The following is a 12704-nucleotide window of genomic DNA, read 5'->3' on the forward strand; positions in this document are numbered from 1 at the left end:
GCTATTAATTCCAACTTTCCTTTACCTTAGTATTTGCTTGTGAACTAACTTAGTCCTCTTGTGCTTTATTTAGATCTTTTAATCAAACAAGTATCAAGAACAGAAATAGTAATAACAGATGACACAGAAATTAGGCTCTCGGCCAAGGCAAAACCTCTCCAAAGGGTAAACCCAGAAAACTCTTCTCTTCTTATAGAATCTATTTAAGATGAGACAACAAAGACCCAAACCCTAGACCAAGTCCTCCTCCAAATACCAAGTCAGCCCTTCCAATCAAACGTTCCTTGATCTAGTACAAACCAGCTTCAAACTGCAACTTCAACCTCCCAGCGTCAATATTGATTCTTCGACCTGCAACTTCAACCTCCCAGCTTCAATATTGATTCTTCAACCTGCAACTTCGACCTCCCAGCTTCAATATTGATTCTTCGACCTGCAACTTCATTCTGCAATTTCAGCCCTGTAGCTATTGTAGAAACCCTAATCCAGCTTCCTCTTGAGACCTTCCTTGAGCAAGACAGCTCCTCCCAAGGTCAACGAGGTCAAGATAAAGTATTCTTCCTTCCAGCAACAAGAGACTACACTTCGTCCTACTGCAACTCAGATCTGCAATTTCGGCCTCCTTTGTAGCTGCAGAAACCTTAGGTTTTTGCACTTGTGAGAGAGAGATAGCCCAAAAACAAGATTTTCGTCCTTCCTTTCTTCTTCTAGACCTTCACTACCTTCCTCTTTTGCTTCTGAGCTACAGATCGAACTTCTTTCTTAAGATCGAACATGTGAGTGAGTGGGTTGCAAATTAGGTCGAACTACTCCTTTATATTGCCTTTCCAAGGGGTCGAATTCCCTCCTTTAGGCTGACTTGAAGTTGCCAGGGCCGACTTGTACTTTTGAAGTTTCTAAGACTTTCTTGACTCACAAATAATTCTTTTTCAAATTACACTTTGCCCGAAAGGGTCTTATAAGCATGATGTTGACTCCTTTGACTCATGACAATAAATCCTAAGACCTAACAAACCCTAGAAGCATGAAGAACATGCTTTTACCTAGAAGGCCATCAATAAGAAGCATGAAACCCATGCTTTAATAATAATAACTTTTCCTTTTCTTCTTATGTTTGTTACATAGGATACATATTGAAATGAGTACAACAACAATTATGAAGATCAAAACTAGTTACATTTTCAACAGATTTAACCCCTCTTCGTGAGTGATATTTTCCAAATTTGAATATATTTCATACTACTCTTTATCTTTAAGCATCAGGATACTCATTTTATTCGTATTCCATTGTCTTAGCTTTTCCACTCAATGATATCACTTTGTTTGTGCATTTATAGGCTTGTGGGTGGACCAAAAGGGGGATTATCATACTAGTTTTTGCATTTGTCTGCATTTTTTGCATTTGTCTGAAGTATCAAAACAACAAGCCAATTGTTCATTTTCATGCACATACCAAGACCTACAGTAAGTTATTTCATCACAAACTTGGTAAAGGCTCTCAACACTCAATTATTGTGCCATATCAAGGTTTATTTCTCCTAATAGTGTATTTACTTGTTGATCTGCATTTTCTGCAGTAGACTTCCATTTTCAAATTGGCAAGGAATCTAAACTAACTCCTAGAGTCCATCATCGAAGAGTTATAAGGCACTTGTCCACTAAACTGCAGTGGAGGATATTTTAGTGTAGGGAAGCCTCCCTTGGCTTTGTAAGTATTGGCCTAAAGATTGGGGACTCATGCCAAGGTGATAGTGAGCACTTGTCCTATGTGGTGCCACCCGAGCATCTCATAAGGACCTTAGCTAGACTGCTAGTTTGGATGGTAACAATACCCATAGAAAATTATTCAAGGACCATACAAAGGACTCCAAGGCATGTAGCTTTGTCACCTCTGCTAGATACGCATAAACTCTCATTACAAATAAACAATAAATCTAATAGCCAAAAATGGACATATGGGCTTAAAAACAATAATTCATGTCAGAGTATGAACCAGTAGTGCTCTTGTGATAAACATGAATACAAAAAAACTCGTATGTCCAACACATAATGGGAAAATTCATTCGCCAATGTCCACAATGAACTTAGCCCTTGCACTAAAGAGAATGATCTAGGAATTGTATGCCATTAATTTCACTCGTCCATGCTTCCAACAAGTGATCATAGTGGGCAAAGCCTCATCTGCAAACATAAACGGCCAAAAAATAGCATTATAACAAAAATATTAAAAGCTTATATACTGGAAATGTAACAGATTTAGAACAGCAGTAATAGCATAGATGAGCAATCCTGAAACACAGCTAGGAGTGTATAATTGCACACTCCCAAAATTCCTGCAGGTTGGATGTGTGCTCCTAAAAATGCCAGCATTTTAGGAACACACTCCCAAGAGAACTTCCACAGCACTCCACCTAGAAGTTGAAGAGATATGGTGATAGAATTGCAACTATTCAAGAAATTTAATCTAAATCAACAGACACAATTCTACTCTACTGCTTTGTGGAAATTAATTCATAATTTAGAACAACATACGCAAACATAGGTACACACCTCGGATGCGGGTGACTAATGGTGCCGTCACGGCACTAACCTTTCGGGCGGACAAGTGGAATGATCACATGGCCTCTCGCACCACCATTCTTAATGGCGTTTTAATGCAGCCAGAAAGCAAAAAACCATTAATGAAGGGAGAGAGCCGAGGCCACCTACTTCTGGCTCTAGACCTTAAGATGGAGAATAATCTGCGGCCTTCCCCTGCTCTGCCTCCTCTCGCCTACAATTGCCTTCCTGCAGCAGCTCAGTCAAGCTCCAGAACGGCCACGGGGCGACGATGTCAACTTCTCTACTGCATCGAGTTAAATGACAGTGCCCATTTCTCCCATAACCCGCTCTGCTGTTTCAGAATTGCTATTCCAGGCCTCAATTCCGCCACTGGCACCCGTTTTCCTCACTCCCCTGTCTTCTCAAGCCTCTCTACCCCGTCTCCTGCCTCTCCAAACACCCAGCGCACTGAAATTCACCCTGTCAATATGCCCCGCCTCAGGCACAGAATGAGAAGCCGCAAGGGAAGCAGTAGAGGGAGAGCTATCTGCCCTCCCTCGCGGTCCCCGTCGGACTCGGCTCAGGCGGACTCCTCGCCTTCGACCACAACTCATAGCAGAGGTCGCTATCCCAACACTCGTAGTGGAAGAAGGCAAGACCAGAGAGCTGGCCAAAGGCACTTGGAGGAAAACCAGACCCCTCAAACCAACACTGAGCCAATGCTGAACCCCACGCACTCCACTCAATTCCATTTCAGATGCACCCTGAACCGCCCCTGTATAATCGCCACAGTCTCTGTTGCATTTAGGGAGGAACCACAATGCACCTCTGCCCTGGACAGCATCACTCGGAACAGGACGGGTGAAAGCAGGAGGGACAGCTCGCAGGCAGAACAACTCGGAACAGCTTGGAACAGAATGGAGGCTGGCGGAACTGCCCGGAACAGGACGGAAGCCGCTCGCTCCAGTCAGGAAGCTTTGCACAAGACAAGTAACTCCCCTGATGGTCAAGGGAAGGTGGCAGCAGGAACGAACAGTCCAGACGGCAACGAGAAGCGGGATGCTACGACCAGTGGCAAGCAGCAAACCGACGACGACGACCCTTATGCCTACGGGTGTCTCATCGTGGAGGAGACACAGCCACCTGCTGACACCTAGCAGGCTTCATGTTTTCCAGGTTCCTAGTCATCAGATCCTCTTTGGTCTTTTTGTGGTTTTTATGTGATAGCTGCCACGTGGAGTTTTTTTGGTTTTTTTTTTGCTGGAAAACTCTCAAACATGGTTATTATAAGCTGGTTTCCCCTGCGTGGGCAGCTTTCTCCTTCTTTGGACTGGTTTCCCCGCGTGGGAAATCTCTTTTTTCAGTCACTGTTTGATAAACACACAGTAAAATTCTCTGAGACAGTTTCTGCAGAGGTCGGTGCCTCCTTGTAACTCTATTTTTTTGTATCCATAATAGAATTAGTCTTACTTAGAAAAAAAAAATACACAGGTACACAAATGTTTCTAAGGGAAAGCAACTGTTGAAAACCCCTTAAGCCTTTTTGCATTAATCAGCTGAATAGAGAAATTATTACAATTGCATGCTCCAGCACTAAGAACCACCTGCAAAGGCAAAACTGTTGTCCCTATTGACCGAGGACCTTTGGCCAACACTAGGCCAATTTTTGCCTCCTCCAGCCTCTTGAGACTGCTATGGAAAATACTGAGCCCTCACTCGCTCTGCCTGCACTCGCGTACTCGTCCTCACTCTGCCCGCCCTCGCTTTGCAAGCACTCACAATGCTTGCACTCGCTCCTATTTCCTTGCGCACTCAAGGATTGATCACCTGACCAATACTCTAAATTGTACACTCAATCTAGTATTGCTTAATTGTACATTGCCTTGGAATCTACACCACAGCTAAGGAACTCAAATTTCATGCATGCACTAACTATTTTGAGTTGTTGATCAGTGAACTGGATGATCACTAAGGTAGACTGCTATCCCACCGCACAACTGACCTCCAACTAGTTCTATTAACTATTAGAACTAGTTTAACTGAGTACAACTAGAAATAATTGAATTGGATTGCTACAAATTAGCAATCAACACATGAAAATTGAACTCCAAGCCCACTAACTCGAATTTATTGAGCTAAATGAGTGACAAGAGCCATGTCACCTCAATTAACTGCCTCCAAGTTGTCCTGCTAATGTGGAAATTCAATTTATTGAATTTGACTAAGTCTAAAATCAAATTGAGCCTTCCCTGCTACATTTTTTCAACATGCCCTCTTATCAAGAAAGGGATTTTTCACCACCCCTTTCCAACACCTGTGGAATGTACTATAGCACTACCTATGACTATTGTTGTTGCTACTGCAACAACTGCAACTGAGAAGCATAAAAACAAACATTAAATCAATTGTGTTTGCCACTGTCTACTACGAAAATTGTGTTGGTGTTGACTCTATTTCTGAGCCTCCTGCTCTGTTGTCAACATTGCTATGTGCTCCTCAATTTTTGACTGCACCAATTGACATTGATCCTTCTGCTACTAAATATTGTGGCCCCCTATAGCAAGGGTAATGATCCATGAGAAGAGTATACTGCAATTGCTACTGCTCTCCTATGGACCATGCCCAAATCTTTGCAACTCTGGGACTAGGGTTCTACATTGCCCCACCTCACTCTAGGAGGTATAGTTGCATGCAAAGCAAACTCTGATCTACTCAGACTATTGTTGCTATTACTCTACTGTTGCATCCGCACTGTTGCTACTACTCTATTGTTGCATCCACACTGTTGTTACAACTACTGTAATAATGGGTCTGATCTCCCCAAATCCTGAAGTACTAGCTTCCATAGGGTTGCTCCCTCTGAAACTAAACTCCCTCTGAGTTTCGATCTCCTTGTGGGGAATCTCTTTGCTCTTCAATCTACCAATATCAATGATCACGGCCCCTTTTTTGTGTCACTAAACTTTGGCTCACTAATCTACCCACTAGCAGCCTTCTAGCTCCATTAAGAAGTCTACACATAGGATCTTTTGGATCTGCCTTGAACTAGGGCTCCATCAACTCTGCCTCTTAATAGTTCATGGCTCCTTTCATGCGTACTGTACTTGAGGTCTTCAAGTTGTTGCATATGAAAGTCATTGTTTACAACTACGTTTGTGAATGGTGATCAGCCTTCTAGATCTTCCCTATCTCTATGGCATATCAGCTACTATTGTCACTCTTCTTAGGGCTTTCAGATCTGCCCACATACAGTCACTCCTTGACTGATCTACAGCTTCTGCAACGAGCCCTCTTATCTCTGATTTGTCAAACACCAAACTAGTGAACTAGGGCAGCAAAACCATCCCACTTGACTGCTCTTGGCTGCTCCAAAAGTCAATCCTTAGGGTATCAAAATACAACCCACTTGTTGTGACAAGTCTGCCACTTGTCCACAACACTTAGGGCAACTAGACAACCACTAACAGGCATCCAACACACAATACATAGGCTGAATACTTGTTCTAATGTGAATCTTGCTCTAATACCATGTAGAAATATGGTGATAGAATTGCAACTGCTCAAGAAATTTAATCTAAATCAAGAGACAATTCTACTCTATTGCTCTACAGAAATTAATTCACAATTTACAACAACATGCGTCATCAAATACACAGGTACACATGTTTCTAGGGGAAAGCAACTGCTAAAAACCCCTTAAGCCTTTTTTCATTAATCAGTTGAATAGAGAAACTATTACAATTGCATGCTCTAGCTCTGAGCACCACCTGCAAAGGTAAAACTATTCTCCCTACTAACCGAGGACCTTTGGCCAACACTTGGCCAATTTTTGCCTCCTCCAGCCTCTTGAGACTGCTCTAGAAAATATTGAGCCTGCACTTGCGTTGCCCACACTTGCACTACCTGCACTCGCTCCTATTTCCTTGTGCAATTCTCAAGGATTGATCACCTGACCAATACTCTAAATTGTACACTCAATCTAGTATATAATTAATTGTACACTACCTTGGAATCTCCACCACAACTGAGGAACTCAAATTTCTTGCATGCACTAGCTATTTTGAGTTGTTGATCAGTTAACTAGATGATCACTGAGTTAGACTGTTGTCCCACTGCACAACTGACCTCCAACTAGTTCTATTAACTATTAGAACTAGTTTAATCGAGTACAACTAGAAATAAATGAACTCGATTGCTACAAATTAGTAATCAACACATGCAAACTGAACTGCAAACCCACTAACTCGAATTTATTGTGCTAAATGAGTGACAAGAGCCATGTCACCTTAGTTAACTGCCTCCAAGTTGTCTTGCTGATGTTGAAATTAGATTTACTCAATTTGACTAAGGCTAAAGTCAAATTGAGCCTTTCTTGCTACATTTTTTCAACAAAAGAATAGTAGCAAATCGCAAGCTAGACACTGAGGATCGTTCCCCTGCATCACTGCTTAGACCATTCCCCATGCTATATAGTAAAAGAGAGGAATCATATGGGAACCGTCAAGATAAGAATGGTAACATAGTCGTAGGCTATGATTATAGGGTTTTGGTTTTGGAAGATAATCTTCAAAGTGGATTTCGATAGCAATATAGCATGTCTTTGAAGTTAGGCCTACCTATTGCACATATTAAACTGTGCTTGATCAACGCATGCCTTTAGTACATGAGTAGGACTAAATCCCTACTATAACTCTATAGCACATCCATGCTATAAGCCCATAACACATCCATTTAACCCCATAAAACATTCTTCTTGGTTTTTGTGATCCAGGTGTGGAGAACAAGCACATAAGATGTTGAGAGATGGCTAGGAAATTGTGTCGTTTCAACTAATTATAATCATTTGCAATGTAAGATGGACCTAAACATGATTTTTCATAGAATATAATGTTTGAGGAAGTGGCAAAACTGTTTTAGTGTCAACAGAATGTGTGATAAAAGCAAACTCTAGAACACCAGTTATCAGACGACTCAGTATCTAGTTTTTTTTTCAAAACTGGCCAAGGCCTTTTCATGCATTACATGGTACATATTATTGCAAAGTTTATGATTTCCCTTCATAGACTCTGGATCATGTCAATATTATTCTGAAGGGTGGCCAAATACGTTGCATAAGAATTTGGTAGGAACTCTAAAGTCTGGAAGTAATAGGAAACACTCAGTTGATTGACATCCAACAGAACTTTAAAAATGCATGCAAGCCGAAAATGAAGCACATCCTTTCAACTTGTGCATAAGCTTGGGAAGAGCCTACAACAAAATATGAGTATATGCCATTTGAACTGTCTATATGATAAGTTTTAGTAAGAATTGATTTGCCTAACACGTCAGTTAACCGTAATTATGCAGTTTGTCTTGAGAATATGAGCAAGTTAAATTGTATATATGACAATCTGCACAGCTCAACCACATAATTCACACACATAGAATCAAGAAGTCAACTCTCCATATATTCTCATGGTGTTCTTGCCCCAAGATTGTTTGGAATGCAATGAAAGTTAATCCAAAAATATTTATTCCAAAGCTCTGTATCTTCTTCATCTCACTTGCTCAATCTAATGTGTGATATTATATCATGATGCATAGCAATCTAGCATATGCAGGTCTTTCTCTCTTAAGATACCAGACATAATGTTGTGTTTAGATCTGATAATTGAGACAAATTGAAGAATAGAAGGCTTCAGCAAATATATGACATACATACGTCAGATTCAAACAGACTGAGAAAGAGAAAGGAAGAAACTAAGTCTACAATATTTTTAACACAGTTTGGTGTTGAGTAGTAATACAAATGGCAGAAAGCTGAAATGAACATATTTAAGATACCATGCCTTCTCAAGCATTCACCTTAGCAAATTAGACCTTGAGGAGCCCATCAAATTAATTCAGTCCACCTCCCATCATGCAGAGAAACAAAGATGCCAATGAAGCAGCCAGTAATTCTCAAGAAACAGCCAACAGTATATTCATGAGTCCTATCATTTACATTCACAAATCCAATCCAGTTATATGCTTGTATAGATTATTTAGTAAATAATTATTTCAGATTTTGCATAGACTGAGAAGCTTAAGGCTATGGCCACTTATAAAGCTTTAACACTAGCAGAGGTGGGATACATGATTCTGATTCTCTCTATATATATTCAAGTGCACACATTCTACTTTTAAGCAATGTTATCGGAACCGAACCAGAAAACCTTGTGAACCAGGAGCTGGTCAGAACCAGACTAGAACTGGTAAAAAAACTGGTTAACCAAAAACACATAAAATATTCAAATTTAAAAAAAAATCACATATATTCATGTGCACCCATATGAATCCAAACCTATTATACACAAAGAATCAAAAGTTCTCATTTATATAGCATGTAAGGGTGCACATAACCAAAATAACATCGAGTGCAATCCATTTCTGAACCGAACATGCATCAACAAATAGGCTCTAGATGGCCTCTAGCATCCAAAAAAAAGTCATGCTACAGCAAATACCTAGATATCATCAAAATCATTGCCTATATTGGGATCTTCATCATGAACATAACCCTCTAAGCATTAAAATCAGATAGAAAAATTGTACCATGTCGAGATTTTTTTTGAGTGATGGGAACATTTTTAGTATAGTCATGATAGAGGAGTTTGACAACCGAAGCCACTAACATCAAAGTACACAGAGGGATTGGTGCTCTTGATTATATATCAGTTTCATACCCTCGTACGTGACAAAATCCAATGGAAACATTGCAATTCCCCCAATTCTGAAATCCTGAAAAATTGTGAAGTATGTAGGATTTTGAGTGAGATCTAAAATTCTACTTTCTCCATATGAAATCCAATGAGGTTGGATCCACTCTCGAACTGGCCTATTTTGTTTCCGAAGCAACAGAAACGGCCAGTTCGATACCAAACCAACCTATTCCGGTTCTGAAGCCGAAACCGGTCAGACTGGCCAATTCCAATCCAGTTTCGATAACATTGCTTCTAAGTTTTAACAACTAGTGTGATATGGCTACTAGCATGTAGTCTCCCATGGAGATGGTTTAACGGGGATTTAAAACCCTCGAGTGTATTTTTGGTGGGAAAAAAACTCTCCTATTTTTGTGGATTCTATCTAACTCTTTCAATTCTGAATTTCATTTTCAGCAACAAACTAATATCATTTTCTAATTATCCAGGCATCATCAACATACCATTTAGAGTCAAAAGCATCGATAGTAGAAAATTTAGCCTTGTGCTCCTTATTCTCTACTGCCACTGATGATGAGGCCAACTCTTTCTCTTTGGGAGGTGCTTCATCATTAGTAGAACCACATCCAGCATGTGAAAGAAGCCACCCAGCATCTTCAGCTTCATCTTCCTTGTCAACCTACAAAGATAAAAGTAATCATAAAATATCCTGCCATTGACATATTTGCAGCACCACTAAAGAAAGAACGAAAAAGATCATATTAAAAAGAACATCAGCACATTGTCAAAAAGAAACTGGCAAACCTAAACAGTTTTTACTTTTCTACAATAACTATCACCGTATTTGACATTGGATTTTTGAGTTAAGGAACCATACAGTTAATGGTGGGGCTAACTTTGGAGCCAGCATACCCCTAACATTATCCCAGTCAACTCCCTTGAAGAAAGGATGGCTCTTGAGAGAAGCATACCCTTCAGGGCCAGAAGCCAATCTTTTAGATGGGTCCATATCCTATATACAAACAACAGACACATTAGTAATCAGGAAAAAAATAGAAATCTGGAACCTGGATTATTGGTGTTACAATACATTATTTTCTAAAATCCATGGACAAGACCCTACACAACAATTAATTTAACGAAGTTCCCTGGAAACCGAATAATTTGAAAAAAATACTGCAGAGATAAAGAAGGATTCGCAACCAGTGATTAACATATTTGTAACCATTATCCTACATTCCTAATATATTAATAATATATATTAGTGGTGCATTTTTTTCCAGTTGAGGACAGAATTCAGGTACATCTTTCAAATAGCAGCAAACTAAGAGCACCCCCTTTGAGAGGATGATAAAATTAAATTTTGATCAGGCCTCTGAAGGCAATAGAAGCTGCAGGAGTCTTCAGGGGACCATTAAGTTAATGCCATAGTTGTCATTCATAGGTTCTTCAGGAATACTACAATCAATTGAACAGAGGCGGAAGCTCTAATGATGGGTATTACAGAATCTCTTAAAGAAGGTTTTAAGCATATTGTGTCGTGGAAGAAACCTAAATGTGTCTTGGGAAATGACTAGTGATGTATCCTGGATTCAACATGCCACAAGAGGTTTCAATCTTGCAGGCTTGCTCATGTGAGGAAGGCAACTGACCAGACAGCAGATTGGCCTGCCGAAAGAGCAACTGCAAACAAATTTGACAAATCTTTGTCCCTAACACACCTCTGAGGTAAGAAAGAAATTGGAAAGAGGCCCTAGCTCTTTTGCTTGATCACAGGGTCCCACCCTCATTCTGAATCATGCTTTAGTTAACATTGCATATCATCTTTGTCCCTTCGATTACTTTCTTAATTTATCAATCATTTTTGTTCCCATCAAAGTTGACTGAATATGCAAAGAGGACTTTCGATCCAAAAAAGACCCATTGGTTTATCCCTTGTTTTTGTGCCCATAAAAGGGATTGACTGAATATGAAAAGGGGATTTTCAATCCAAAAAAAACCCTTTCGCCATATGTGACCAAATTCCCTTGAAACAAACCCAAGATCAATGGCAGGGCACATAAATGAAAGTACAATATTTGTGGCCATTTGGGAGTTATAGCAAGGGTAAAGAAGCATCTTTTGGGCATCCCTGGAAAAGGAGTTAGCATATGTGAAAATCTGACTATGTTTCAAAAATCTCAACTGCTCTAGCTGCAATGGCGGCAGATGTGAAGGAGAAATTTTCTTGTAGAGGTGTCACCTCCCAGACTCAAGTCAATAAGAGAACAATTGACAAAAATTCTGGTGAAGGCCACTCCTTTGCTATGCCTCCACCAGCACTATTAGATGTGGGGTCTTCTATCTAGAAACTGGTGGACAATATACGTGAGAGATGAAAGATAAAAAGAATAATTTAATTACTGAAGATCCTCTTTTATTGCATCAATGTGGTCGTTATACTACCTATTGTCCTAACTGTTGATTTTTCAAGACCTTCTAATCTGATAATTATTTCTAATGATTTCTTAGTTAAATCCTTTTGTATTCACATTCAACAGTAGAACAAATAATGACAGTAGGATCATAAAGAGAGTCAAACAAGAGACACAGATATTTACCCTGGTAAAAACCTCTTCTAGGGAATAAGTCAGCAACCTTTTCTTAGAGAAATTATTCAGTTCAACAAGAGATACAATCTAATCTTTTCCAATCAAACAAGATCAAACTGACTATAAAAAGACCCAGGGAAAACCTGGTCAAACAGAGATAAGTAGCCTCAGAAAAATTGGTCTGCCTCAGAGAAATCGGTCTGCTGCTGCCTCAGGAAACTTCGGTCTGCTGCTGTCTCAGGGAATTTTGGTCTGCCGTTGCCTCAGGGAATTTCGGCCTTCTGCCGAGGTAAGAAAGAAATTGGAAAGAGGCCCTAGCTCTTTTGCTTGATCACAGGGTCCCACCCTCATTCTGAATCATGCTTTAGTTAATGTTGCATATCATCTTTGTCCCTTCGATTACTTTCTTAATTTATCAATCATTTTTGTTCCCATCAAAGTTGACTGAATATGCAAAGAGGACTTTCGATCCAAAAAAGACCCATTGGTTTATCCCTTGTTTTTGTACCCATAAAAGGGATTGACTGAATATGAAAAGGGGATTTTCAATCCATAAAAAACCCTTTCGCCATATGTGACCAAATTCCCTTGAAACAAACCCAAGATCAATGGCAGGGCACATAAATGAAAGTACAATATTTGTGGCCATTTGGGAGTTATAGCAAGGGTAAAGAAGCATCTTTTGGGCATCCCTGGAAAAGGAGTTAGCATATGTGAAAATCTGACTATGTTTCAAAAATCTCAACTGCTCTAGCTGCAATGGCGGCAGATGTGAAGGAGAAATTTTCTTGCAGAGGTGTCACCTCCCAGACTCAAGTCAATAAGAGAACAATTGACAAAAAATTTGGTGAAGGCCACTCCTTTGCTATGCCTCCACCAGCACTATTAG

General features: G+C 40.0%; 1 protein-coding gene across 1 annotated transcript in view; it reads right to left on the minus strand.

The window, feature by feature from the left end:
• LOC149215244 (3-phosphoinositide-dependent protein kinase 2-like) overlaps positions 1-12704 on the minus strand; it is a 57161-nt gene that overhangs the window by 28854 nt on the left and 15603 nt on the right. Inside the window, exons 7-8 of the mRNA XM_089392579.1 lie at positions 10102-10236; positions 9728-9903 (exon numbers count right to left, since the gene is read on the minus strand). Of these exons, the coding sequence (XP_089248705.1) occupies positions 9728-9903; positions 10102-10236 (311 nt within the window). The remainder of the gene's footprint in view (positions 1-9727; positions 9904-10101; positions 10237-12704) is intronic.

The sequence above is a fragment of the Pinus tabuliformis genome, chromosome 1_1, assembly GCF_031772625.1.
Source record: "Pinus tabuliformis cultivar Carrire ecotype Pingquan chromosome 1_1, CPIR1, whole genome shotgun sequence".
In the NCBI taxonomy this organism is placed as follows: Eukaryota; Viridiplantae; Streptophyta; class Pinopsida; order Pinales; family Pinaceae; genus Pinus; species Pinus tabuliformis.